Source organism: Pseudocercospora fijiensis (genome assembly GCF_000340215.1).
Source record: "Pseudocercospora fijiensis CIRAD86 unplaced genomic scaffold MYCFIscaffold_10, whole genome shotgun sequence".
Classification (NCBI taxonomy): domain Eukaryota; kingdom Fungi; phylum Ascomycota; class Dothideomycetes; order Mycosphaerellales; family Mycosphaerellaceae; genus Pseudocercospora; species Pseudocercospora fijiensis.
The window spans coordinates 455,279-483,012 of NW_006921541.1; the positions used below are offsets into that span (position 1 = coordinate 455,279).

The 27,734-nt window shown below is 42.7% G+C and overlaps 2 protein-coding genes across 2 annotated transcripts; one reads left to right on the top strand and one right to left on the bottom strand.

Annotated features, from left to right (window-relative positions):
* Positions 1–5: 5 nt before the first annotated feature.
* MYCFIDRAFT_179091 (uncharacterized protein) lies at positions 6–10,792 on the bottom strand (the record flags this gene model as incomplete). Its single annotated transcript, XM_007933199.1, has 13 exons — positions 6–391; positions 426–656; positions 701–756; positions 781–889; positions 920–1,247; positions 1,282–1,314; positions 1,347–1,380; positions 1,438–1,468; positions 2,750–2,778; positions 2,804–2,835; positions 2,865–2,939; positions 2,985–3,129; positions 10,773–10,792. 13 exons carry the CDS (start codon positions 10,790–10,792, stop codon positions 6–8), a joined length of 1,509 nt encoding a protein of 502 aa, XP_007931390.1.
* Positions 10,793–26,271: 15,479 nt separating this feature from the next.
* On the top strand, positions 26,272–26,610 carry MYCFIDRAFT_44967 (uncharacterized protein; the record flags this gene model as incomplete). The annotated part of the gene is made up of 1 exon (XM_007933088.1): positions 26,272–26,610. A coding segment is annotated over one exon (339 nt), but the record flags the coding sequence as incomplete, so codon positions are not given.
* Between the last annotated feature and the right edge of the window lie 1,124 nt (positions 26,611–27,734).

A 27,734-nucleotide genomic window follows, 5' to 3' on the forward strand; every position in this document is an offset into this window, starting at 1 on the left:
CTCGTTCAGCTGTAGCATCCGTGGGAGGTGGCGGCGTCGTGCTGGATACATTCTGCGAAAGCAATATTGCAAGCGTTTCTGTTCCTGGAATGCGAGGTCAAGGCTGTAAAGGTAGTTGGAGTTCTTGAAGATGTTTCAACTGCCCAGATGGCTTGCGATACAGACAGATCACCGTGCTCGATATACTCCTTTCCCAAAGACGATGTTCGCGAGATAGTACGTCTCAGGCAAATGATGCCCGTCTGTGCTCCAGAGCAGTTTGGTCGTTGATGTGATTTCGAATGCCGGTCAATGATCTGCTCCTGTCCATCTCGAGACACCCACCATTGGGGGCAGAATTCTCCAAGATCCAGAAAGACGTTATTGGAGGCCATTGCAAGACTTCCAGCTTCTCGGCTATATGGGTGAGATGAGTGAAGAAGCACGAACAGTACATCCTTGAATGCGCTGATTAACCTGCTGGGTTGGGGTCGAGAATATCGATATCATTGTCATTAGGACCAGTATGGAATGAAACTGGATCGGTTGGGTACCTGTAATATCCTCTGACCGCGCGGGTTCAGCATTCATGCCGTTGCTCTTGAACACGTACACAATGCGGCAGAAAGTCACGTCGAAAGCTTCCAAGCCCAGCCTCCGCAACTTCCGCATCCACGCTCAATCCAGTCCGATATCATAGTACGCTCTCGAAGCCTACCACTTCCTTGTCGACGATCGCCGCAGTGATGGTTTGGCTGCGATGAGCGTCGCCCAAGCCTGCTCCTCATCCGCAATTGCTACACCTGCAGGTCGCTTGGCTTTCTGGTGCCGAGACGAGAGCTGCGACAGCCTCTATGCGCAAAATGCGTTTGCATGGTGTGGTTGTGAATTTTTCGTGCCAGTTTTAGGGCTCAAAGTCTCCATCCAACCCATCCTCAACCAAGATGGTATGTGTACCCTCCAGACACTTCTTGATAAGAGCATTTGCATTTGTTTCCAATATCTCTTGACGTTCGCGTCCCAGTGGTGGTCGTAAAGCTGTCCGAGCAGCTCGAGAAATGTGGCAGAGCAGAGCAGAGGTGTGATGATGCAGTGCCTCGCCTCCAGCTTCCTAGGCTGCGCTCAGTACGTCGGCGGCTTTGGGGGGAGGGCAGGCAGTCGTAGCAAGTTTTGTGTGTGATTGTCGATAATCGGCGTGTTTCGTGTTCGAATTGCCCGGCATGATTCCACTGGGGCTTGTCCAGGCCAACATCTGACTCAACCACCATCTTGGTACATCGCAGCAGCTGCAACGACTGCCACGTGCATGTTTGAGGCTTCCATGGTATAGTTCAGCTCAAGTAAGGTGCAGAGCAGAGCGCAGAGACGCCGTGGTGAAAGTTATCTGTGTGAGAATTTCCCCTGGTTACTGCAGCAGGTAAGCGCTCCGTATTCGCGAAGACGGAGCTCTATACACACCAGATTGTCAATGAAGAATTCACAACGCAATCTTTGCCCCTACAAGTTCTTTTTAATATATCTTTTTATCTAGAGGAGTTATAGCTTAATAATATAGGACAAAGATACTCTAATTTATGTATATTTTTAGAAAATATTAAAATTTCTAGTCGTTGCCTCCTAAATTAATAAGCTATATAGCTTAAAACTCTAAGTTAGAGATTTTAGAATTTTAGCGTTTTCTTGAGTCTTAATATACTATTTTTAGTAATCTAAAAACTAGGCCTTATAGTTTTACTTAATAAAAATCTATTTTGAGATTTTTCTCGTAATATAGCTACTATTAGTTCTATAATCTAGAATTTAAAACTTAAATTCTTCTTAGGTTCCCTTTCGTATATCTTTTTCTTTAGACGAGTTATAGCTTAGTAATATAAGACAAAAATAATCTATTTTCAATCTAGTATTAGAAAATTACTAAAATTGTTATAGCTATCTACTAGGATTAGCCTAAAATTCTAGAATAAAGATTTTAAGACTTTTGCTTTTTTTAAGCCTTAGTATACTATTTTTAGTAATCTAAAACCTAAACCTAATAGTTTCACCTAGTAGGAATCTATATTAAAGCTTTTACTTTAAATAAGCTATAAATAGTCTTATAACTTAGAAAAGAATATTCTTAAGAATTGTAAACTTTAAATTGCTAAGCCTACAATTGTTAAGAATATTCGCTTTAGGATTTTAAGACTAATAGTAAGCGTATTAAAATAAGAATCTCAAAATATATTTATACTAGGTAAAACTTTTAGGTCTAGGTTTTAGATTACTAAAAATAGTATACTAAGGCTTAATAAATACTAAAATCTTAAAATCTTTACCTAAGAGTTTTAGGCTAATCTTAGTATATAGCTATAATAGTTTTAGTTATTTTCTAAAAATACATAAAAGTTAAAGTATATTTGTCTTATATTACTAAGCTATAGCTCTTCTAAATAAAAAGATAAACTAACGAGAATATAGTAAGAAAATAATATTCCTTTCTAGATTATATTACTAATAGTTTATATAATAATATATAAATTTAGATTTAGATTTCTATAAGATAAAACTATAAGATCTAGATTTTAGATTACTCAAAATAGTATGCTAAGGCCTAAAAAATGCTAAAACTGTTAAACTTCTAAATTAGACTTTTAGGCTATATAGCCTATAAATTCAATAGGTAACGACTAGAAATTTTATTATTTTCTAAAAATAGATACAAATGAGAGTATTTTTGTTCTACATTGTTAAGCTATAACTCCTCTATATAAAAAGATATATTAAAAAGAACTTGAAGGAGCAAAGATTGCGTTGTTGTCGCTACGGTCAGAAGTGCTGTATTGACAATCTGGTACGTATGGGCCTCCCTACGCGAACCTAATATCACATGAAATTCAAACCACCACAGACTGCACAGCATGCTCCGTATAACGACGTGTCTTGAATCGACTTACATCCGTGGGCTCTCGAGGATTGCCAACCTCGAAGCATGGATGTGAACAAAGGCGACGGAGAACGCGCATCACCGAGGACGATTCGAGAAGTCTCTTCCCACTAGCGGGACATCTGCCATCATGATAGCCTACGCATCCACGGTGCTCGGCGCGTGTATCGAGCACCAACGCTCGAGATGTCGACAGAAGTAGGCGTGCGTGGGAATAGTCACGGGGTCTCAAGCGCTTGCGAAAAGAAGTAAGTAGGCCAATAACCTATCTCGAGACCAGACGAGAATGTTAGCGATTCCTACCTTTATATTCTTACCTGCGTTTTATTATTAGACAATTTGCTTTTGCGGAATATAGCGGTCCGCGTCCCGTATATAGACTACTCCGTAGCGGGCTTAGATAAAAACTATACGAAGCTAAGCAAATTTTTCTACTAATTAGGGCGGGGAATATAGGAATCGCTATTCTCGTCTAGGCCGTTTCTATCGGGATTTCGACTTCCTATATTAAATATTTGTATAGGAGAATCGCAAAACCCTAGTTTTAATACTAGAACGACTATTTCCTACGGTAAAAATTTCTCTCCGTAGCGGGAATACTTCTCTCTATATTACTATCTTTTTCCCGAAGTTTCCTAGATACGAAATCGGGTATAAACATATCGTCGTCGTCGTAGCGCCCGCGTCGCGATATACGCTAGGTAGATACGACTATATTATCGCGTATTTCTATTATAACTATACCCTCCGCGGCTTTCTAGCCTACTTCTATAGGACTATCTCTATCCTCCGCTACGGATAGATATATATCTAGTCGCTCTCCTTCTAGTCTATCTGCCTCCTCCGATCTTTCTAGTATTCTATCTTATAAGTATCCGGGCAACGGGTCTACCGAAGAGAAGGACCTAGCGGATCGCCTATAACTAGAAGTAGATAGTATTATAGATAGTAGTAGCGTTAGTAGTAGCGATAACGAGTCGACCCGCTACGTAACTCGCTAGCCCCGCGCTCGTCGCGATAAAAGATAGCGCTATAAAGAAGTAATACGTAAGATACGGGAAAACAACCTTACTATAGGGAAGGTTATATAGTACTAGGCTAGTAAACTACGGAGTAAGTCCTATACGTATCGCGTCGGCTAGCTCTCTATTATATTAAATACGGAGCTACGCAAATCGAAGTAGGTTAAGTTATCTAGTAGTAAGAATAGTAATATTATTTATAAACTCGATTATCTAATTAGAAAGAGCTTATATAGGAAATAGCGGAGGACTCTTCGATCCGCTACGGAGGTATCCGAGGCCGTAGCGGGCGACTAGGCCGCTACGCTACTCGAACCTATTAATAGATTCGATAATCAATTCTCCGTCTAGCAGTTTAAGGATATATATAAGGTTATTCGGGATATTGCTCTAGCGTAGCATTAATTTGCCCGTAGCGTATTAGTTAGGTAGCGCAATAAAGAGCCGGGTAATCTCGATATACGAATATTTACCCTTACTACCTTTATCCTCTATACTCGCTCTCGGAACAAATCTAATTAGTTTGTAAAGGCATTCGGTCGGTATCTCCTATTAAATAGCGTAAAGCGGAGGGCATTAGATATCCTATCGGGGATTAGTTTAATCGCTACGTATATAGTACTATACTATAAGGAGAAGCTTTCTAGGAGCGAGTAGAAGGTAGTTATTTAATCGCATTATAGTTAACTCGTACTTATTCTATATAGGAAAGGCTCGTCCGGTTAGCGTATAATGTTATATAGTACGTAGTATACGATAATATTAATTTCTAGGATACGGTTCGGGATTAGACTATATCTAATTAGTCGGTTATACGCAATCTTACTACGGCGCTGCTAGTGCGCTTTACTCCGTATATTCGCTATCCCGATACTAGCCTACGTATTAACGATTTTAAGGCAGATACGCGACTAGACGCTATAGATATCTATAATGCCCCTACGCTTAGAGAAGACGAATAGTCTCGGAAATTGTCGATATATTATATATACGCGGCGATTATAAGCATCTTCGAAAATAAGCTCGTAACCGTAGTCGAGGACCCTCGGGTTAAGTCGATTGCGTAGTAGCTAGGACTATGTCTGCTACGGGCCTCTAAAACCGAATTCTACCCGCTTAGTACGATTTACTATAGCGAGAGTACTATCGATAGGAACGCCGCGGTATAAGAGGACATTATACTATATAAGCTGCGCCTTAACCTAGTCGCAGACTTCCTTATACAGTTGTAGCTTTTCTACGGAGATTAATAGTCGGTATAGCGTATACGGAGTAATAAAGGTAAAAATGCTAAAAGTATAAGGCTATTCGAGCGGCGGGATTAGATAATGCCCGTTACGGGACTCTTCTATACCGCTATAAACCTCTATTATATACTAGTTCGCCTTTTCTAGAGTATTAGTTAGGATGCTAGGTCGGAACATAGCCTTTTCTAGGATAAGTAGGCATTTAGTATAAAAGGATTAACCGAGAAAAAACTAAAATACTAGATACTACATCCCGTTGCGCTTTATAGGTACTCCGTAAGGATTATCGCCTTATTCGTTAACTAGCTATACTATAGCGAATATTTCCCTACGGATTCACCTCCTAATTTTAGTAAGCTAAGGGCGGTTACACCTACTATAGTAGGTCTTACTACGGATAAATATCTTCAGTTCTTAGTAGCTATATATAATAGCTACTTGCGGCTTTTAGTATAGCTAGAAAGAGAATAGAAACGGGTATATAGTATACCTAGGACAAAGCTACTCTTACCGTAGTAGATGCGCCGGACTCTGTTACGGTTAGAGCCTATCCTATAGGTATAGCCTAGAATCCGCGATCCTACCTAGACTACACTTTATCGGCGACTCTATATAACCGAGCTCTAGTTAACTCTCCGATATACGACTCGGAATATAGATATTAGTTATATTAAACGTCTCTTGCCGCAGCTCGTAGTAGTATTTTTCGGAGCTAGATAATATAACTACGGGCGCGAGATACTGTATCTAATTTAGCTACTTAAGGGCGTATCTCTATATCTCCGTAGCGCGATTCTAGCCGGCGGCGTTGTAAATATAATAGGTAGGCCTAGGAAAGGGATCGCGGTAGACGAATTGCTCGAACTAATCAATTTACGGTATAAAAATAATATACGAAATTTTAAGAATTCGACGTATAATATAGTAGAAACATTTAATCGTGTTTTATATACTACTTTCGCTATAATGCAAGTAAATAATGCTTTCGAGGACGAATTCGGGATCCGGAATACTACTAATCATTCCTATAAGGATACAACTTACGAAATTTAGGGGCTCTCCGCTCGACTCTTTACTATATACCGTAGCGTAGGCGATCGGTAGCGTAGCGTAGATAATCCTTCTATTATACCTAACCCGTACTAAGCTAGTATTAATAAAATCTATAAGGAAGTGCAGGATTTCAATACAAAATATCTACGTAAAGGCGTATCTATAGCTATAGCATCCGATACAGATTTAGATACTTACGATACGGGACTAGATACGGATTAAAATACAATGTTTGAAAATGTCGAAGATATAATACTAGATATATTAGACCTACTAACAGTTTAATTATATAACGTCTATTTTAGGAAGTTTTACGCGAAGTTCTAATATTTACTTCGACTTTAGCGGTTGTTTTTTTTTACTATACTACTATTATACTCCCGAATCCGTACCCTATATCCGAAAACTCGAACGAACTAGAAGGACGGACATTCGAATAAGAGCTACGGAAGTACTTTAAGCCGCCGCGGATAAGAGAGTAGTAGCAGAATGCCTTCTATAATTAGATTTATAGTATCTAATAGCTCTACTCGGCCCTCGTATCGCATTATACAATAAGAATAATACTAATACTACTCGAGAAACACTATCTATTCTATCGTACCGATACTAAAAGACCTAGAGCCGGTAAAATATTAGAGAAGAAGCAACCTATAGAAGCAAAGAAAGTCCGTAGCGGGCTAGCCCTCGCCCGTATCTACTCTACATTCTTGCTATAATACTACTCGCGAGCTACCTTAGGACTAATAGTACGCAAGTAACGGCGTACTTCTACCTTAATCTCTTCGTCGATAACGATATTAGCTAGTAGGAGCGATAGGTAGAGAGTGCGGCTCTTAGATAGGCCGTTATAACTAGCGTAGTAGACCGAGCGGCCGTTAGCGTATATCGTGCCCTATATCTATCCGCTATTCGTATCGCGCTCCTTATTTAGGCCCTTAAGGAGCTCCTTAAGGACGTCGCCGGATCCGAGGCGGAACTTCTCGATAATACTACGGAGTTTATATATATACTCGCGCTACTTCTTTTCCTATACCTTCGGGTCCTTCTCGGCTAATCTACGTAGCGTTTCTAAGACATTAAAGGCACGATTAAAGATAACTTTATTAAATTAGAAGCTCCTACCTATTCACTCCTAGATAGCCTATCTAGTCGACTATCGTAGTAGCTAGTCGTAGGTCCGCTTCGCTTACCCGCTATAGTACCGATTATATGTCTACTATCGCGTACCTATACCGTCCTTACTATATATAGTCTTAGCTTGTCTCGGTTGTATAGCGCCGTCGTAGATCTCCTTTAAGTAGCGACTATAGTTATATAGACCTATAAGTAGTAGGCGGCCTTCGAATCGAGGGGATATCGATAGCGTACGTTAGGAGAGTGCTATATTCGATATCGGTAGCGATATAATAGACGTATTAGACCTACCGGAGAACGGTATAGATTGCTACGGAGTCCTAGTCTAATCCTACGGAGTTCGTATACTACCGCTACTACCGCCGTACTACCCGCTACTATTACCGCTACTACCTAGTAGTGCGATCCGATTCTTTTCCTTCTATATACGCGCCCTAGCTAGGGTAGTATTTGCCCTATCCTTAGATGCGGCCTTTTCTATAGCTTCTTATCGGAAGATATTATCTTATAGCTACCGCGTAGAGTCTCGACTACGATACGCTACCTCGCGTAGGTTTTACGCCTACTACTCTAATAGAATCCGCTTACGAGGATCGGCGTTTAGAAAGACTAGCCGCTACGGAGTGCTACCTGCCCGCTACGGAGTATTATTAGATATACTCGTATTCCCGCCTAGAGTAGTAGTATTACTAGGAGCAGTAGACTAGTCCGGTATAGTACCGCCTATAACAATACTACTACTAGGGCTTATTTGCTAGATAGTCGTATTATTATCCGAAGGCGAGATCGAGGCGCTTCTTATTACTTATATTATAGATTCTTATATATTATCGAAGACATTAGCGCTAGAACTAGATTCGCTAGAAGTATAGCGAGCCCCTCTTATAATAGCCTCGTAGCGGAGTTAATAGGTTCCGCCGCGGGTTAGACCTACGCCGAATCGAGGCGGTAGTGCTAGGCCTAATATTATTACTAAGCCTAGTGTTAGTGCTAGGCCTAAGCGTAGGCTAAAGATTAGTATTCGATCGCGCGTAGTACGATCGACGAGGCGGCCTCTATTATACTAGTTATTCTACGTTTCGAAAGGGACGCGCTAGTTGTCTTCTTCGTACGGAGCGCCGCGGAGATCGATATAGCCCGCCTCGAAATTCTCGTTTACGCGCGCGCGTAGGTCCTAGTCTGTCTCGTCTAGCTAGCGTATACTTGCCTCTATATCGTTAATCTTATACTATAGTAGAAAGATCTAACTCGGCTCTAGTAGAGTAGATAACGCTGTAAGGCGACGCGTATACTCCGCGTAGCCTCCTAGATTCGAGAACTTAGATAAGGTATCGCTACTAGGAGTAGGTCCTCGAAATTAAAGATAGCGACTACTACTACGACTATAAGTTAGGAGATAGGGAGTATTACCGCCGCGGCTTAGAGTACTACTACCGCGAGGAGTACTACCGCCGCGAGGAGCACTACTACTACGAGGAGCACTACCGCCGCGAGGAGTACCGCTGCCGCGAGAAGTACCGCCGCCGCGAGGAGTACCGCCGCCGCGAGGAGCACCGCCGCCGCGAGGAGTACCGCCGCCGCGAGAAGTACCGCCGCCGCTATTACTACCTAATATATCGTACGACTTAGAGGTCTTAAATATAATTAGAGATTCGTTAATAGGAAGCTTAGAGGTCTTATTTAAAGGTAGTAGAGGGAGGCGGATCTATCGACGCGGACAAAGAAGGCACCGCTACGGGCAAGACTTAATAGTCTTATTTAGAAAGTCTTAATTAGAAGTAGTCGAAAGTAGTAGAAGGTAGTAATCGCTATATATATATAGAAGAAGGAGAAGGAGAAGAAGTCGAAGAAGCGTCCTTTTAAATATAGCTACTACGCGTACGGATAGCGTATAAAGTAAAGTTCGGAACAAACGCGTTATATACGTTATACGTATAATAGTAGAATAAGGCATATACGGCGGAAGTTAGGCTATACGTAGCGGAAATAAAGCTATATATAACTAGAAATAAGACGACTAAAGAAGGCGCGATCTAAGTCTTCTATACTAGAGTAAATAAAGGTCTACTCTAAAACTAGAGCTAGAGCTAGATCTAATACCCTAAAATACTATCTTACCCGTTACGGGACCTTCGTATTCCGTAGTAGGCGACTAGACGGCGACGTAGTATATTAGTATACTCTACTAAAATAGGACTGTTTATAGATTAGTATCTTTAGCTCGGGAGGCTCCTTACGACGACGTTTTTTCGATAGTGTTCCTATATCGGAAGCAGATTTAGGTGTATTAGGTCGCCTACGCTTCGATCTAGCAGCTCTCGTAGGTAATAGCTCTTCCGTAGTAGAGAGGGCTAGGTCCGTATCTAGTAGGAACTCTAATACGTACCTAGAGTCGAAGCTCGCTACTTCTAGTCGCTACTGCCCCGTTAGGCCCGATACTAGATATATAGTAGTATCCTATATACTCGAAGGACTCCCTTATAAAGATCGATACCTATTAATTACTACAGATCTAGCAGGTACGCTACTATCTCCGCCGTAGGATTAATTAGAGCCGCTACTAGCCTATTCTCTAACCTCGAGTATACTCTTTATTAGCGCTATTTTCCGCAAATTAGTTATACTACCGGTTTCCGGTGCTCTTCTCTACTAAATTCGGCGTCCTTAACTAGCGATAGCTAACGCCGCTATATTTATATTATTCTTCTACGTAGACTATAGATACGCTCGGCGCTAGTCGTCTAGCATCTCTATAAGCAACGTATCTTCGGCTTCCTTCGTAGCGCTCGCTACCTTAGCTATAGCGGCCTTCGCTACCTACGCTACCTTATACTCTATCTATTTTAAGACTATATCTTCTTTAATATACTATATAAACTAGACGAGGAGATCGAGAAGAGTAACGGTTTCGATACCGCTAGATTCGTTACTATCTCCGCCGCTAGAATCGGCTGCTCCGCTACTCCCGAAAGTAATCGTCTTATCGCGGTACTCCTATATATCGAGTATATACCTAATCCGATGTTTTATCCTTCTCCTAACTACTAGCTAATCTAACTTACTTCTAAGTATATCGCTATCGAAGGTATCCTAGTCTATACTCGAATAATCCTAGTAGATCCGATAAAGGCTATATATAAGCTGCTTATCTATTAGTGTATTCTATAGCATTCTAAATCTATATTCCCCCGCTGCGCGATCCTCGAGAACCGTAATATACTACTCCGTTAACTGCGCAAATGCGAAACTAGGCCTCGAATTAGGTACTAGTCGGGGAAGGCTATTCTACCTATCCGGCGGTATAGGCAGTTTACTCCGTATATTATAGTTATACCGATTGTAGTAGACTTTGCTTAATACGGATACCTTCGGGTCTAAGCACTTATCCTCGCTAAGCTTATCGTCCTACACTTTGCGAATATATAGCGCATTCTATATATTAAGCAGATCCCCCGGGACTACTACGCGGCGGCTCGCTATAGCATTTAACTAGTAGGTACCGCGTATACGAGGCGCGCGTAAAGCTATAGGCGTAGCGGAATTGCCGTCCTTAGTATCGGTATTCTTATCTTCTCGATTACTATTAAGCGAGACATCGACGTTAAGTATTAAGTATAATCCTTCCCGCTACGTCTAGAACTTGCCCTTACGGGCGACGCGAGGTCCGCTACGGACCTTGCTACCCTCTACCGGCTAATCCCTAAGCCGTTTTTTTATATTCCTTATCTACGCTAGCTAGAATACGAATACCTCGCTACGAAGATTACTCGGAACTATATTCCGACCGGTATGCCTAAGACGCTAGCGAAGATTTACTTAGAGTGTGTGTCTAGGTATTAGGGTCTATTACGTGCCTAATACCTAAGGCTGCAACTGCTACACTTTATCTTCGGACTTCTAGATAGATTAGTCCTTCTTCTAATATATTAGTTACATTAAGTAGTTATAAGCCCCCTACGTTTCTAACGCATTCTATACGTATTCTAATAGTTACTCCGATAGCTACGTAGATAGCGCTCGTTACTAAGAATTGCGCCGATACTAATATCGTCGCCGCCGCCGCCGCCCTCGAGTATTCTAGTAGGTACTAGACTCGAGTCGGTTACTATTAGTATTAGCTGTCCGCTATACCGGTTCCTAATAATAGTGTTAGCTGTCCGCTATACTAGAACATAGGTGCGCCTATCGGCCGCCTCTTAAGACTATATTATCGCCGTCGCTATCCGCAATAGCTCCCCCTATAACCTCTAGCGCTTATATAAGCAACATCCCTAAGCTAAAGAATAAGGAGAATTACCTATTATAGTCGTACGCCGCTAAAGGCGCCCTTAAAGGTATATCGGTCTAGCGCTATATATAAGGCACCTACTAGCGACCCCTTTCTAAGGCCTCTAGTAAGTCTTCTAAGGAGTTTAAAGACCGCTAAGATAAATAGGACTCTAAAGATCAAATAGCGCGTACCTAGATCTTTGCTAATTATATTAGTAATATTTAACAATTACTACTTAGTCTGTCTACATCCTAGGAAGTATAGGACTTCCTTAAGAAGAAATATACTAGTAAAGGTAGGTCTACTAAATTTATACTCTACTAGGAATATATTACCCTTCGGTATAATAGCAAGGACATTAAGAAGTTCTATAATAAGTATAAGAAGAAGCTTAGTACCTTAAAGGATACTAAATTAGCTATTAGCTAATACTAGGCTATCTATATGTTTATTATATAGATCTCTCTATTCTACGAGGCTTTCGTATAGATGCGCCGAAAGCAGATACGCGCCTCCGAATATACTATTAACGATAACATACTTAACAATATTATTAGCGCGTTGCTTAATAAGAATATAGCTTAATTAAACTAGGCCTAATATAATAGCTTCTTTAGACTTTAGCGCCTACTATAGTAGTAAGGTAGCAATAGCAACAACAATAGCGGTCGAGGTAACTCGAACCGTAGCGGTCGTAGTAGCCGCGGAAATAGCAACAATAGTCGTAGTCGTAGTAGAAACAGCTAGAATAGTTAGAATCGCGAGAAGTGCTTATACTACTAAGGCGCTTACCTATCCGATCGGTGCTATACTAAATACCCTTATCTAAAGGAAGAAGACCGTCTTCGTCGCGAGAAGCAGAAGGCTAAGAAGAAGCAATAATAGGCGTTAACTACTTAGTAGCAATAGTAACCGCTATCTAGTTAGAATAGTGCTTAGGGGCTATATACGGCTAATACTACCCCGGGGGTATTATTAGACCTAAGCTACAATTACGCCTTTATAGCTACGGTTACTATAAGCGACCTAGTGTCTACGGCTCTTACTACTAGCTATAAAGGGCTACGCCCTAGGTAGAAAGCGCTAGCCTTAGGCATTCGGCCTACGCGACTCTAACCTACTACTTAGCGCTTAGCGTACCGTACAAAACCATTCGGATTTACGTAGATAGACTTAGCTCTTTATCGAACCTATTAAGTCTTATATCTAGCATCTATATACGCGTTGCTTACCCGTAATATTAGGTTCGATCTTTAATATAGGAAACGCGGAGGTTTATTAGGAATCCGAGTAAGATAGCTAGGGGAACGCTGCCCCTACTATACTAGAGATAACTAGGGACGAGATCTATCGTACCTTCGAGAGTCTCTATACTAGATAGTAGACGATAGAAGCCTAGCTACAAGCTACTCGTTCTGCGCTCTAATACGCGGAAGCGTCTCGCTAGCCCGGGCCTCCCGAAGCTAGTTTAGTTCGAGACTAGTCTACGAACGAGATCCTAAAAGGACTGCTAGAAACTCTTTCGGCTTCCGGCTAAAACGTAACGGCGTCCCGCGAGTAGAAACTACTATCGTAGGATAAGAAAGCCGAGTCGTTCCGGGACTACCTACTACGACTAAGAAGTTTATACCGAGTTCGTTCCGGGCTAAAACTAAAGCTCTCCGAAGATTACTACTAGGATACCGTATACGATACCCTACCGGTAAAGGAACGCGCTAGGATGCGCTACTTCTAGGAAAGAGGAAGCCTTACGAAAGGAAAGGACCTTAAAGCTTTCTTCTAGCAACTCGAGGACGTCTTCGCGGATAGTAACGAAGCTACAAAGGCGCTAGAGCAACTCTAAGCCCTAAGGCACTCCTAGGGACAACCTTAGTACGACTACTAGCTAGAATTCGACGGCCTCCTACTAAGCGTAGGCGGAGACCGTTAGATAGACGATACGAAAATCGGGTATTTAAAGAATACCTTCTCGAACGTAGCTAAGACCTATACTACCGCCGTACTAAAGATTAAGGATTACTACCTCTATACGGAGGAGGTCGAGCGGATTATAACGAACCTCGAGTCGATAGATTAGTTTAAACAGGCTACGAAACGCTAGTAAGAAAGGAAGAAAGAAGTAGCGAGTCCTACGGTCGTTATTCCCCCCTATATAGCCCCCGCGACGAACCCGAAGGTCGACTCTAATAGAGACGTAGTTATAAATCCCGCTTAAACTAACGCTTTCTATAGAAAGAACCGCGGAGCCTAACAATCGACGGCGGGGAAACCTAGGGCTAAATAGGTCGACTCTATAGAAAGAGAGAAGCGTAAGTACTAAGGAGAAAAGGCTCTACTTCCGCTATAGAGCGAGCGGATACTATATTCGAGATTGCCCGTACGCCCCGCCGGCTTAGCCTACTAAGATTAGTGTCGCCTCCGTATAACCTATTCTAGAGGATGCGGAAGAATAGTCGGACTTAAGTAGTTCTAACTCGGGAAAAGAGTAACTCCTACTCGTAGTTAGGAGTCGGGAGTAGATAGAGTACGGATAAGGAAATAGGAAGAAGTTAAAAAGGATATAAACGGGAATCTTATATATACCGATATAGTCCTCGAAAATAACGTCGGAACTTCTGCTCTTATCGACGAAGGATGCTAGTATTACGCTATAATTAATACGGGCCTAGCTAAAGGCCTCGAACTTAGCTATATTAGCCGTAAGTCCCGAGAAGTAAAAGGAGCGTCGTCGGTAATATAAGACGCGAAAATTATAGGAGTCGTCGCCTTCTAGATAGAAATTAACGAATTCTAATAAACGGTATACGCTTACGTCGTACCGGGATTAGCTTTTCCCCTTATCCTAGGGAACCTATAGAAGGCATATAATAAGGTTAGGACCGCGCCTAAGAAACAACGGTACTACTATAGGAGGGCTCGATATTAGATTAAAGAAGGGCGCTATTACTACGAGGTCGATACAAACGGGAATATCGCTACGATTAACGCTATAAGAAGCCTACTTACTGCGATAATTGCCGAGGACATTAAAAAGGCCCTAAAGACGAAGGAATACCCGACGATCGAGAAGCTAAAAAAGAAGCTACCTCCGGAGGTTCGCGATATAGCCGCGCTATTTTATTAAAGGGAAGCCGATAAGTTAGCGCCCTATCGTCCTAGTATCGACTATACGATAGAACTCTAGGAGAAACTAGACGGATCCTAGCCTTAACTCCCTTAGGGTCCGCTCTATAGTATATCGAAGTAAGAACTCTTAGTCTTACGGAAGTCGCTAGACGAGCTACTAAAGAAGGGGTTTATAAGACCGGCGAACTCCGAAGCGGCGGCGCCCGTACTGTTCGTTAAGAAGCCCGGGGAAGGACTGCGGTTCTACTACGACTATAGGGCGCTTAACGCTCTAACGAAGTAGGATAGATACCCCCTCCTACTAATCCCGGATACTATAAGGAACCTAACGGAGGCCCGGTAGTTAACTAAGGTTAACGTAGTCTCGGCCTTCTATAAGATTAGAATAGCAAAAGGATACGAGTATAAGACAGCCTTCCGGACGAGGCTAGGCTCGTTCGAGTAGCTAGTATACCCGTTTAGTTTATCCGGAGCTCCGGCTACATTTTAATAGTATATTAACACTCTTCTATAGGAGTATCTAGACGACTTTGCGTTAGCGTATATAGACGACGTAGTTATCTACTCGAGCGGGTCGAGGGAAGACTATTTCCGTAAGGTAAGAGCGGTGCTTAAGAAGCTTTAGGACGGAGGCCTTTACCTCGATATTAAAAAGAGCGAATTCGCCTAGAAAAAGATTAAGTACCTAGGATTTATCGTTTACGCCGACGGAGGAGGAGTATTAGCCGACCCCGAAAAGGTAGAAGCCGTACGAAAATAGATAGCACCTAAGACCTAAAAGGAAGTTCGTCGTTTCTTAGGATTTACGAACTACTACCGTATATTTGTACCGAACTATTCTAAGATCTCCGCACTATTAACTACGCTTACCGGCAAGGGAACCCCGTTCGCCTAGGGAGAAGAATAGAACAAAGCGTTTAAGACGCTAAAGGACAAATTCTACCGTGCCCCGGTACTTGCCTAGTAGAACCCGTCTCTCTCTACCTTCCTTAAGACGGATTATAGTAGGTTCGCGATTAGGGGCGCCCTTATCTAAGAAAAGGCGGGAATCCGCCGACCGGTAGGCTTCTTTTTAAAGAAACTAAACAAGGCGGAGATTAATTACGATATCTACGATAAGGAAATGCTCGTAGTCGTATCTAGTATTAAGTTTTAGGACTCCGAGCTGAAATTATATAGTCCCTTTACGATTTAGACGGACTATAAGAACCTAGAATACTTTATAGTAAAGCGCTAGCTGTCCGAAAGATAGATCCGATAGTAGGAAGAACTAGCGAAATACTAGTTTACCCTAGTCTACCGGCCGGGAATCGAAGCTATCCTACCGGATACCTTATCGAGGAGGGAATAAGATACGTTAGGCTAAGACGATAAGCTTTCGAGGTTCCGGAGATTCTTAGAGCCGGACCTCTCTCTAAACTAGCCGGAAAACGTCTAGATTTCTAGTACTACTATCCGTAGCTTCCCGCGTATAACGAAGGCGAGCCCGTTATTCCTACTCGCGAACAAAACGGAGCCCGCGTAGCCTTCGCCGGAAAGCGCTAAACTATTCTAGGACCTAGAGATAAACGATATATAGAAGAGCATTGTCGAGAAAGATACGGTATACTAGACGGTAGTACGGAAAATCCGTAAGGGATATAGAATATTGCAACCGGAAATTAAAGCAAAAATTTAGATCGGGGATTATATAATAGACCCTAAGGGGTTCCTTCGCTACCGCGGCAAGCTCTAGGTTCTAGGAGCCCTAGCGACGACGGAAACCGAATATAAAGATATAGAGGCCGAGGAACTATAGTAGGATATACTACGTACGAAGATTATCTAGTCGATCTACGACTCGCCGCTCTACGGCTACTCCGGCCGAGATTCTACTACTTCTATACTAGGTCGCGACTTTTACTAGCCGCTATAGTCGAAGCAGGTACGGCAATTCCTACGGAACTATAACTATTATAGACGCAATAAGGTATAGAGGGAATATAAATACGGCCTCCTAAAACCCCTACCGGTACCCGACCGTTTCTTCTAGGAAATCTCGATAGACTTTATAACCGACCTGCCGGAGTTAGATAGGAACCGGTATCTATAGGTAATTAAAGACCGCCTTAGCAAATAGATCGCCCTTATCGGTACTCCCTCTATAAAAGTAGAGGAATACGCGGTATTGTTTCTAAAATACTAGGTTAGGCATTACGGACTTCCTCGTACTATTACTAGCGATAGAGGTACGAATTAGATAAGTACTTTCTAGAGGGAGATATATCGACTACTCGGCGTAAAGTAGAGGTTAAGCTCCGCCTACTACCTATAAACCGACGGGGGTCCGGAGCGCGCAAACTAAGATATACAAGCTTACCTACAGAACTATATTAACTAGATATAGTCCGATTAGAACTAATAGCTTCCTACGGTAGAACTAGCGTTTAACGGGAGATACTAAGCGGGGTTAGGAATAAGCTCTTTCTTCGCGACTTACGGTTACGAATCTACCTCCCCCGTTACGTTAGAAGAGGACCTAGCTATCGATAGACGGCTAACTACCGCGAAACGGGCGGAGGAGTTCGTAAACAAGATTAAGAAGATCTTAGATCTATGCTAAGTACAAATAGCGGAGGCTATATAGAAGTAAGAGGACAGCGCGAACAAGACTAGAACTCTAGCGCCGGTATATCGTATCGGAGACAAGGTCTAGCTCGACCTAAGGAATTACTAGACCGGTAGACTAAAGAAGAGCCTCGACTCGAAGTACGCTAAGTATACGGTAGAAGAGGTATTGTCGCCTATCTTAGTATAACTCTCGGGGATACCTAGTAACATTTACCCGGTATTCTATACCGACCTTCTAAGACTTACGAGCCGGAACCCCCTTCTAGGGTAGGTAACCGACGACGAATAGCCGGACCCTATCTTAATCGAGACGTATAAAGAATAGTAGGTCGAAGAAATCCTATATATCCGAAAAAAGAAGCGGGGCCGAGGGCGAGAAGCACTCGTAAAATAGAATAGGTACTATAAACCTATATAGGAACCCCTAGACTATATCGCGGATACCTCCGCGCTAGACAACTTCGAAGCGAAATATAGATAAATCGAGGAGAACGACGGGCCTCTAGGAGATTAGGAGAAGAGAGGAAAACGGAAGAAATAACGCGGTAACCTAGAGTTTTTCCGCGGAGTAACGGGTTTATAGATTCTAGAGACTTTTGCTAACTTCTAGAGTTTGGATTTTCTTACTAACTTACTAGACTTAGAATTACTAGAACACTAGAGAAGAGAAACATAATTTAGAGCCGAGAAGAATTTTATTTAGGTATTTATAAGTAAGTATCGGGTCTCCGCCCGAAATTAGAAGGTTACCTTAGGACTAAAAAAAAAATAATAATAACACATCCGAAACTACCTAGAAACCCCTAGAAAACCTACGGAAACCTTTACTCCTCTAGCGGACCTAGACGATTGTTACCGAGATAGAGGGCGGTCGGAACGCTACTAAAAAAGAAAGGTTAGCGAGAGAAAGTCGAAGGGTAGCGAGGAACTTACGTCTAAGTCTATTAAGCTACGACATTAGCGACGGTGTTCGTTACCTCCGAGGCGATAGCGCTAAAACAAACGGTTAGCGAGGGTTTTATCGCGGGAAACGGAGAATCTTACCTAGATAACAACCCCTACGGCTAGAGAGACTTAAGGGCTTTCTAGGCCTTAAGAACCTTAAGAAGCTCGGAGTGCTTCTCGGCGACATTAGCGCGGGTCGCGCAGGTGTAGCTAGCGTAGGCTACGTAGGCTATTTAAGGACTAAATAGTTAGCGAGAGATTTAATACAGGAATCGCGATAACTTATAGTAGGGCGTAGGCAATTCTCTTACGAGCGCAATTAGCGCAAGCCTTAGAGCTAGCGGGCTTAAGAAAAGTTAGCGGACCCTACGATAAATCGGACGGAAACCTTATAGATTAGTTAGCGTAGTCTTCGCCGGAGTTATAGCAACTAATATAGTAAATTCGACGAGCTATCTAAGACAAGTTAATTTTGCGAAGGGAACCGAGGAGGAAGGGGAGGGACTTACGGTATTAGTAGTAGTAGTAGTAGTAGTAGTAGTAGAGGTATATATAAAGAAAAGAGGAAGAAGAAGAAGAAGAGGGAAATATTAATACTCCTAGAAGGCGACGCTAAAGTAAAGGTCGCGAAAGTAAAGGAAAGCGCGATTATAAGTAAAGCGTTTAAAAGCGCAGTTACGGCGCGTTCTAGAAGGCGGTAAGTAGGTAAAAGAGCGCGGTTTAGCAGTCGCGAAGAAAGTTACAGTCGTTGAAACCCTAGGTACGGCAACCCCGACCGGAAAGTAGCGGAAACCCCGATCGTAAAGGAGGAAACTACGAGCGCGTTACTCTAGAGAAGCTTAGATAGGTACAGATCTAACGGATAAAGTAATAGCGATAGAAACTACGGAGGGCTTTCTATCTCCGCTAAGGAAGGGGAGGAGGACGGGGGTAATATAAAGGGCTATACCCTAGGTAGAAAGCGCTAGCCTTAGGTATTCGGCCTACGCGACTCTAACCTACTACTTAGCGCTTAGCGCACCGCACAAAACTATTCGGATTTACGTAGATAGACTTAGCTCTTTATCGAACCTATTAAGTCTTATATCTAGCATCTGCGTACGCGTTGCTTACCTGTAACACTAGCACTCGTACTACTAATTAGGTTGTCGACTTAGGTACTAGTATATATATAGTTAACGACCCTTTATTGCTTATTAAATATAAAGGCTATTACATTCCTATTCGGTTTAGTAGCAATACGAAGCACGCTACGATAGTCGGAATAGCTTAGACTAAGGTAGTTAATAAGCGTAGTGTAAGCAATATAAAGTTGTCTAATACACTATATATACCTAGTCTAGTAGCTAACCTTCTGTCTACTAAGAAGCTTGCCGACAAGGGTTGTTTCTACCGAAATAATAAGCGTGTCCTATTTACGATAGTAGAGGGCAATGAGGTTACTATCGCTTAGATATACCGTAAGAATAGTCTTCCCTACCTCTATATACTAACCTCTAGTCTAGATAGTGAAGTAGTTGCCCTTCTATCGAAGAAGGGGGTGCCTATAGGCACTATAGATAAGTAGCATCTACGATATAGCTATATCTATTACCGCAAGCTGTTACGAATAGAAGCTAAGGGTTAGATCGTTATTACTAGTGCTAAGAAGGACTTCCGCAACTGCATTGCCTGTCGCATAGCTATATTACATAAGGAGTACAATCGGCTACTACGCGTACGACTATCTACGATCTATTACATTGTCTATATAGATGTAGTTACTATTACTAACCCTAGTCTATTATAGGAGCGCTATTTTACACTGTTTACATGCGCCAAGTTAGGCTATCGACACGAATATACTAGTACGCTTAAGTTAGGGGCTATAGTAGCTATTAAGGACTATCGTATATATATCCGTATATAGACTAGCTATTCGATCCTAATCTACCGCCTCGATAGAGAGGGTAAATACGGCGGAAATCAGCTATTAAGCTAGGCTCGTAATTAGGGCATTGTACTATAGGTTATAGCTCCTTATTCTTCTACTTAGAATAGCCTTACTAAGGTTAGCAATTACATCGTATATACGACTGCGAGAAAGATAATACTACACGCTAACCTTCCGAAGTCACTATAGCTATATGCTATTACCTCCGCTATATAGGTCCTTAATATTACGCTAACCGCTAACGGAGGAAGCCTATATACTATTGTAGCTAAGGAGCTTAATTAGTTACGAATACAGCTACGCCTGCAGCACCTTCGAGCTTATAGCTATACTATAGTTGCCTACGATTATAGTATAACTCGCGGAAAGAAGATAGATAGCAGAGGCCTAGTTAGCAAGCTAGTTAGCTACGCTAAGGGCTCTATAGACTCCGGAAAATACATAATTTACCTACCTAATTAGCATAAGGTTATTGCTTCTAAGGACGTCTAGTTTATTAAGTTAGGGGGTGATCTTAACCTCCTGCTTCCGGATAGTATAAAGCTATATACTAACACTAACGACTTGTCTAAGAACGAGTTTGTTACCCTTAAGTCTATTATACCGGCTTTGTTTAATTCTATAAGTAACGAGGCTCCGTCGCCTACCGAGGCTACTAGTATAGTCTAGCGGCTTTTAGCTTAGCAAGAAGAACAGCCTATATAAGGACCTGTACAGGAAATAGCTAATAAGGTCGCTAATCCGTTACTAATCGATAACGACCTTCTAGACGTTCAACTACTAGCTTTAAGTAATAAAGATAGCTTCTAATTAGCTAAGGAAGATTAAGCTCCGCCCTTTAATCTAAATGCGAAGAAGAGTAAGCCTAGCTAGCTGCTAGAGTTTAAGCGACCTAATACGGTAGGCGCTCGTTCTACTCGTGTAACCCGTAGCAAAAAGTTAGCTCGTAAACTATTGCGTAGCTATCTAGCTAATTGTAGTATTAAGCGGTCGACTCGACGTATAATAGCTAATATACCGATAGCCTATATAAAGGGCTTTATAGCTTCCTACTATATTGCTAAACAGCCTAATAAGCCTAAGGACACTATTCCTATTCCGAAGAGCTACAAGGAGGCGACTTAGTCGCTATACTAGCTATAATAGAAGGAGGCCTATAAGGCTAAATATAAGTTACTAATCGACAACTATATATAGGTCTATATATCTCGGTTAGAGGTGCTAGAAGGTCGCAAGGTTGTCTGTAGCCGATAGGTGTTTACTATTAAGCGTAACGCTAATAGCAAGGTAAGCCGGTTTAAGGCTCGATAGGTCGTCCGTAGTTTTATATAGGTTGAAGGACAGGACTATAATAAGACCTATACGGCTATAGCTAAGCCGTCTACGCTACGAGCGCTGTTTGCACTAATCGCTTATTACGACCTAGAGGCTAAGTAGTACGATATTCTAACGGCCTTCCTTAATGCGCTTATCGGTAATAAGCATAAGATCTACGTCGAATAGCTATACGGTTTTAAGGACCGTAGTAGAAAGGGCATAGTTTGCCTATTGCTAAAGGCACTATATAGTCTAAAACAGTCGCTAATGCTATAGTACGAAGAGCTTCGAAAGTACCTAAAGAGCCTGGACTTTGTACTAATAATAGCTAATATATATATGTTTAAACACGTTGTTAGCGGCTCTATTATTGTTATCTATGTCGACGACATAATTATTATCGCCTATACTCTATTAGTACTAGAGGCAGTAGCTTAGTTACTAAAGGACCGTTTTAGTATACGAGAGCTAGGCGACCTATACTACTATCTTAGTATACGGATCATTCGTGACCGCGATTAGCGTACTATTCACGTCGTTTAAGATACCTATTTAAATAGGCTTAGTAAGAAGTATAGCATATAGGGCCGAGTGGCTCCTGCTATACTAATAGCACCTCGATACGTTAAGACATCGATTTAGCGTATATATAAGGGCTACACTGCTAGCGCTGCCTTTAAGACTTAGTATTAAGAAGGTATTAGTAAGGCGCTATAGCTAGCTATAATTACACGACCTAATGCTTGCTATACTATAGGCCTATTGTTACGATTTATCTCTAACCCGACCGAGGAACACTATACCGCGCTTCTTTAGCTAATTAAGTACCTAGTTAGTACTCTAAGCCGTAGCATACGCTTCTAAGGCATATAGAACGATAAGCTAAACTTTGCTAGTTACTATAACGCCTTATAGGCTAACGATCTAGTTACCCGCCGCTCTATAGGCGGCTTCTACTTTACTATTATAGGCGGACCTCTATTATATAAGTCCAGCCGCTAGACGCTTATTACACTGTCGTTAATAGAAGCTAAGTATGTTCAACTTACTATAGGGGCTAAGGAAGCAGTTACCTTAGCTCGTTTATTAAAGGAAATTGGCTATAAGGGCTATATTCTTCTAGTTACGCTCTACGAGGACAATTAGTCCGCTATTGCTATTACTAAGTCGACTAGCATTAATAGCCGCACAAAGCATATAGATGCTCGTATCTACTATATTCGAGAGAAGATTGCTAATAGTACTATTATCGTCTAATAGGTTAGCATATATAATTAGATAGCCGATAGCTTTACTAAGCCGCTTAACAAGGTTAAGCACGGCCGCTTTATTAAACAACTAAACCTAGTAGATTGCAAGGCCGCTATTGAGAATGCTATAAAGCTAGCTATTAAGTACTAAAGGGCCCTTGTTTGCTTTGTATAGATATAAGAATAGTCTAGTTTGTTCACCTGTTTTGTTTGATTACCTAATACCCTCCTGTTTGCTTTGCTAACTAAATAGCTAATAGGTTTGTTTCATTCTATAGCGATATACACGTACTAAGGGGGTAACTTAGAGTATATGTCTAGGTATTAGGGTCTATTACGTGCCTAATGCCTAAGGCTGCAACTGCTGCACTTCATCTTCGGACTTCTAGATAGATTAGTCCTTCTTCTAATACATTAGTTACATTAAGTGATTTAGGTAATTATACTCTAATATAAGACCCTACTAGATAACGATTTGCACTATACGGATGTTAATACCTACGCTAAGGGCGGTAGTAGCAATTATAATGCGGATAGTGCTATCCGCTACGCTAAACTTACGAAACCGCAGGTCCTAATCGTATATAGGTATAGCGGATATATAGAATTAGACAATTCTAAGAACGTTTAGTATAGGATTAGACCCATTTCCCTAATAATACTAGTTTTCTCGATATAGGTCCTTAGTCCAAAGTACTAGCTAGGCTCGAACGCGATTTATAAGCGCGATTACGTCCGGGCGACTATCGATAAAGATAATAGTCTTTAGTATCTCCGCTAGCGTAGCCCGTTACTCCGCTACGGACTAGGCTTCGCCCGTATTAGCTAGCGTAGCAGTAGACAAATTCGAGCCTATAGCGGATAGAGGCGAGCCCGCGGGGCTTACGGCCTTTTCGATTATAAAATATAACTAGCTATAAACCGACTTTGTATTTTTATCTAACTCTTTAAAGATATACGTATAGTTAACGCGATCGATGCTAGTCCGTAGCACTATAGAATAATATAGCTCGTACCCGACCGGTCTAAATCCGCTATAATTTAATATATAGGCTTAGGTTATAGCATCTAGGGTTCTAGTATAGCCAAACTATATATAGTCCTAGCGGAGAAGCTGCCTAAGCTGCGCGACTGTAAGGAATTCCTCGCGGAAGCTAGCCTATTTCGAAAGGAGATAAATTTCATCGAATACGACTAGCCCGATGCGTAAGGAAAGATTCGGATCCTTTAGGGTATCCTTAAAGTCGTTAGATACGGCCTACTCTAGGCCTAGAATAATATAATCGTACTAGCCCGCCCTAATTTTAGTAAACAAATCTAGATCCCGCCGCTTAGCCTTACTCGTAACTAGTACGGGATTAACGTATTCCTCTACGATCTTCTTTAAGTCCGCTTCTTACTCCGCCCCGAGCCGAGTAAGAGGTACTAACTAGATAGCAGTCTATCTAGTAAGTATAGTAAAAGCCTAGAAGATTAGGCTCTTACCTAAACTAGTCTTTACGACAAATAGGACATCCTATCGCTAGTAAATTAAGGCCCGCAGTATAGTAACCTAGATCCGATACGGCTTTTTCTTAGGCCGCTGTTTAGATAGTTTATACAATCGATTTAATATCTACCTTATTCTAGCTTCGATAATATCGAATTAGAGGTCGACTAAATCGGTATAGTCGACGGTATAAACTATCGCGCGAATAGATTTAAGAGTATAGTTATAGATTCGATTAACTACAAATCGAATAATCTCCCGTAGATCGGTATATACGACTCTTATAGAAAGCTCTACGGGAATGCTCTATAGCGTAGCGGACTTCTAGAGCTTGCCTAGCTAGAAACTATTCTAGATTCTCCGAGCTAATTTTCCCGATTTAGCTCCTATAAATTGCCCTCTAGTCGCGGCCCTTCTCTAACCCGTAACGCGTAGAGCCTACCCTACTCGCGGCATTAAAACCAGCTCGAGTATTACGGTATTCTAAACGTATCTCTTACTAACTCGGAGCTGCGATACCTAGCCGATAATATTAGGTAGGAGGACTACGAGCGCTAGACGGGATAGTATCGGGGGTAGATAAGAGTTATAGGAGCTTCTTCGCGGTATTATATTTACCCGCCGCGGATATTGTTTCGATCGTTACGGAGTTAGTTTATCGATCTACGGTCGTAGTAGGGTAGACGCGTCTAGCTTTAATATAGTAAGCGATATTCGATTTTCGCGTATATATAGATTTTCCCCGGCGAGTAGTAGACCTAAGTTCTTTAGATTTTCGGGGTAGATAGTTTTCGTAACTACGTAGGGCTTCACCGTAGCGGATTTTACGATTTCCGATATATAATAGTATTATAGCTAATAGCATCTACCTACTACTACGATTATCTATATACGCGTACTAAAACCCGATAGAAACGGATTAGACTAGTAATAAAGGGTGTTATATAGTCTGTACGGGAGTTTATTTAATTAGTATAGGGGTTAGAAAGTTTACTTGCGGGTTTAGAAAAGTCTGCTACGGAACACGTAATTCTATGTCACATGCACGAACACCCTTTGTTACTGGTCTAAGTGGAGATAGGCCAATAACCGCAAAAGCTTCGGACATATTCACCACGCTGTGACCGCCCTTGACGTGGCCCAGTCAGCGCGTCGCCCTTTCAGAGGAGAGCTCAGATGGATGATGGATCAGTCATGCTTTGGAGCTCGTATGGTTGCTGCGAACCGTTCCAATTGGATTCACACCTCGGATAATGAAAAAAACGAGATCGCGCCAAAGTGTAGGGCGAGCAGACTGTCGAGATAGAGAGAAATGGTTCTCCGTCTACCAAGACTTCACAGACCGGCGCGAAGTAAGTCAAAGGCCCCCGGCCTCGAAGACGCATAGGCTGATCATCTTCGTAGCGTGTTTGCGGCTCTGGTTTCATGCACAAGAGGAAATTTGAGGGAAAACCGGTACTACCCAAATGGCTCGAACCAGTGTTCAGCACATAATGCATCACACGAGGCTACAACACGGTACAGGAAGGAGGCAGAGCGTGTCTCTTACCTCTTCGCTGAGATGTGGCGTGACGCTGGATCAAGTGGGCCTCACATTCTCATATAGAGATGCCGCAATTGATCTCGACATTGCATATCAACTCGCATCTATTTCTAGCATCTTATTTGTCCTTCAGATGTCGTCGGTGCTACGCGTGGCCTGGGATATGAACTTGTGAAGCAGTATGCCGGCAGGAACAGCGCGTTCTGGACCACGAAAAGATGCACCTCCGGCCATGCAATGGATTGATGGCGTTGATATTGCAGAGACGTCCGCCGGGAAGAAGATAGTCGACGGCTTGCAAGGCCAAAAGCAAGATATTGTTATCATTCCCGTGGGCTATTTTGGCTGGGCCTGTCTTCGTATTTATATAGGGCTCTTGACATTGCCAGAATGAATTGGGACGGGCAGTGCACCAAGTTGATTCTACATAGTCTCGTCTGAAGCTGGTTCCATCACTTTGCGGCACGAGAGCGAAGGCGGGACATCATGCCTCAGTTTGAAACGACGTGAATGCCGATGGGATCGCCGTCGGCCTTGTTCATCCAGCGTTCATGAGGATCGTGGCCGAGATGACCGCCGGCGTGGGGTTCGATATATCTGTGTTGAGCGCCTCGAGGACCAGGGTATATGTTCATTCCAGAATCCAGAACTGAGAAAAGGCTCTTCCTGCCCCTTTCAGGGACTGTTGATTGACTTTCACAGGGATACCGGCACTGCAGACCCTATTTTCGGACTCGAGGACAAATTACCCACTCCTTTAACTTAACAATGAACCTTTATTACAATTGCCTTGGTAACTCTCTGAGAACTAATCAGCTTGCGACTTCACCACTTCATCGCAGGTGCGAGCTGCTCCCATGGCGCGGCCTTCTTCGGCTGGGAGTCGCATTGCTATGATCAAGTGGAATGCCAACCACGTACGAGCAGATAGGCGAAGGAGCGATTCCAGTCGATCGAACCGCTCATCTTCGCAGGCGACCGTCCGCGAAGAAGACGATTCTGCAGGCGACGCGAATCATGGCGACGTCAAGGCTTCCAATGAAACCAGTGACACGACAGATAAGCCAGACACTGCAAGCATCATCACCTTTTCGGACCCTGCCAATGTCACTCTATCCGTTCGACGCTTCAAGCGAGTCCGCTGGTGCAGTAGAGTCGAAAACATCGCACCCGTGAGGTATGCACGCCAATGCAATCCATGCTGGGCAGAAACTCCGCAAAGAACATTTCCTCAAAAGTCCACACTTACTTACTGAGCGAGTCATGTTGTAGGTTCTCCCTCTCACCCAGCGAAGTTGACGCATCGCAGTCGCACACGCCGTCCGGCGTCAATGTCTATGAATTCAAGCTTCCGAACTGCAACTGGTGGTGGAAATTCTGGCGTTCCGTATGCTGTTGCAAGAATCCCCCTCCATCAGAGAGAGAACACGCGGACAGTTACGACTTACCCACTAGTCCTGGTCCAGTGCCGAGGAAACGCTCGCCATCACCACCATCACCATCTCCAGGGCAGAATTCCCGTGGCGAAGATCCCACGTGAAGCGACCTCAGCTACGGGTCTTAGACTGAACGCCAAAATCTGCAGATGGCGCATGCAAAGCAACATGTCAGCCTCAAAGAATCCTGTCTTCACTGCGGTGCATATTCGGTTCCTGCACGCAACACAGAAGGCACCGATCTGCTTTCCGGCCCAGGACAAAACTACTCTCTTGCCACAGACCAACAACGAGATCAATCACGAAGCTCCCAGCAGCTTCACCGACATGTTCGAAACGAGATCTGCCAATGCCATATATCCATCCAGTTTACAAACACTCGGATACAGTCACTACCAACCATATCCAGCCAGACAAGGAGAACCGAAATCAAAAAAACTTCTGCCAAATCCCA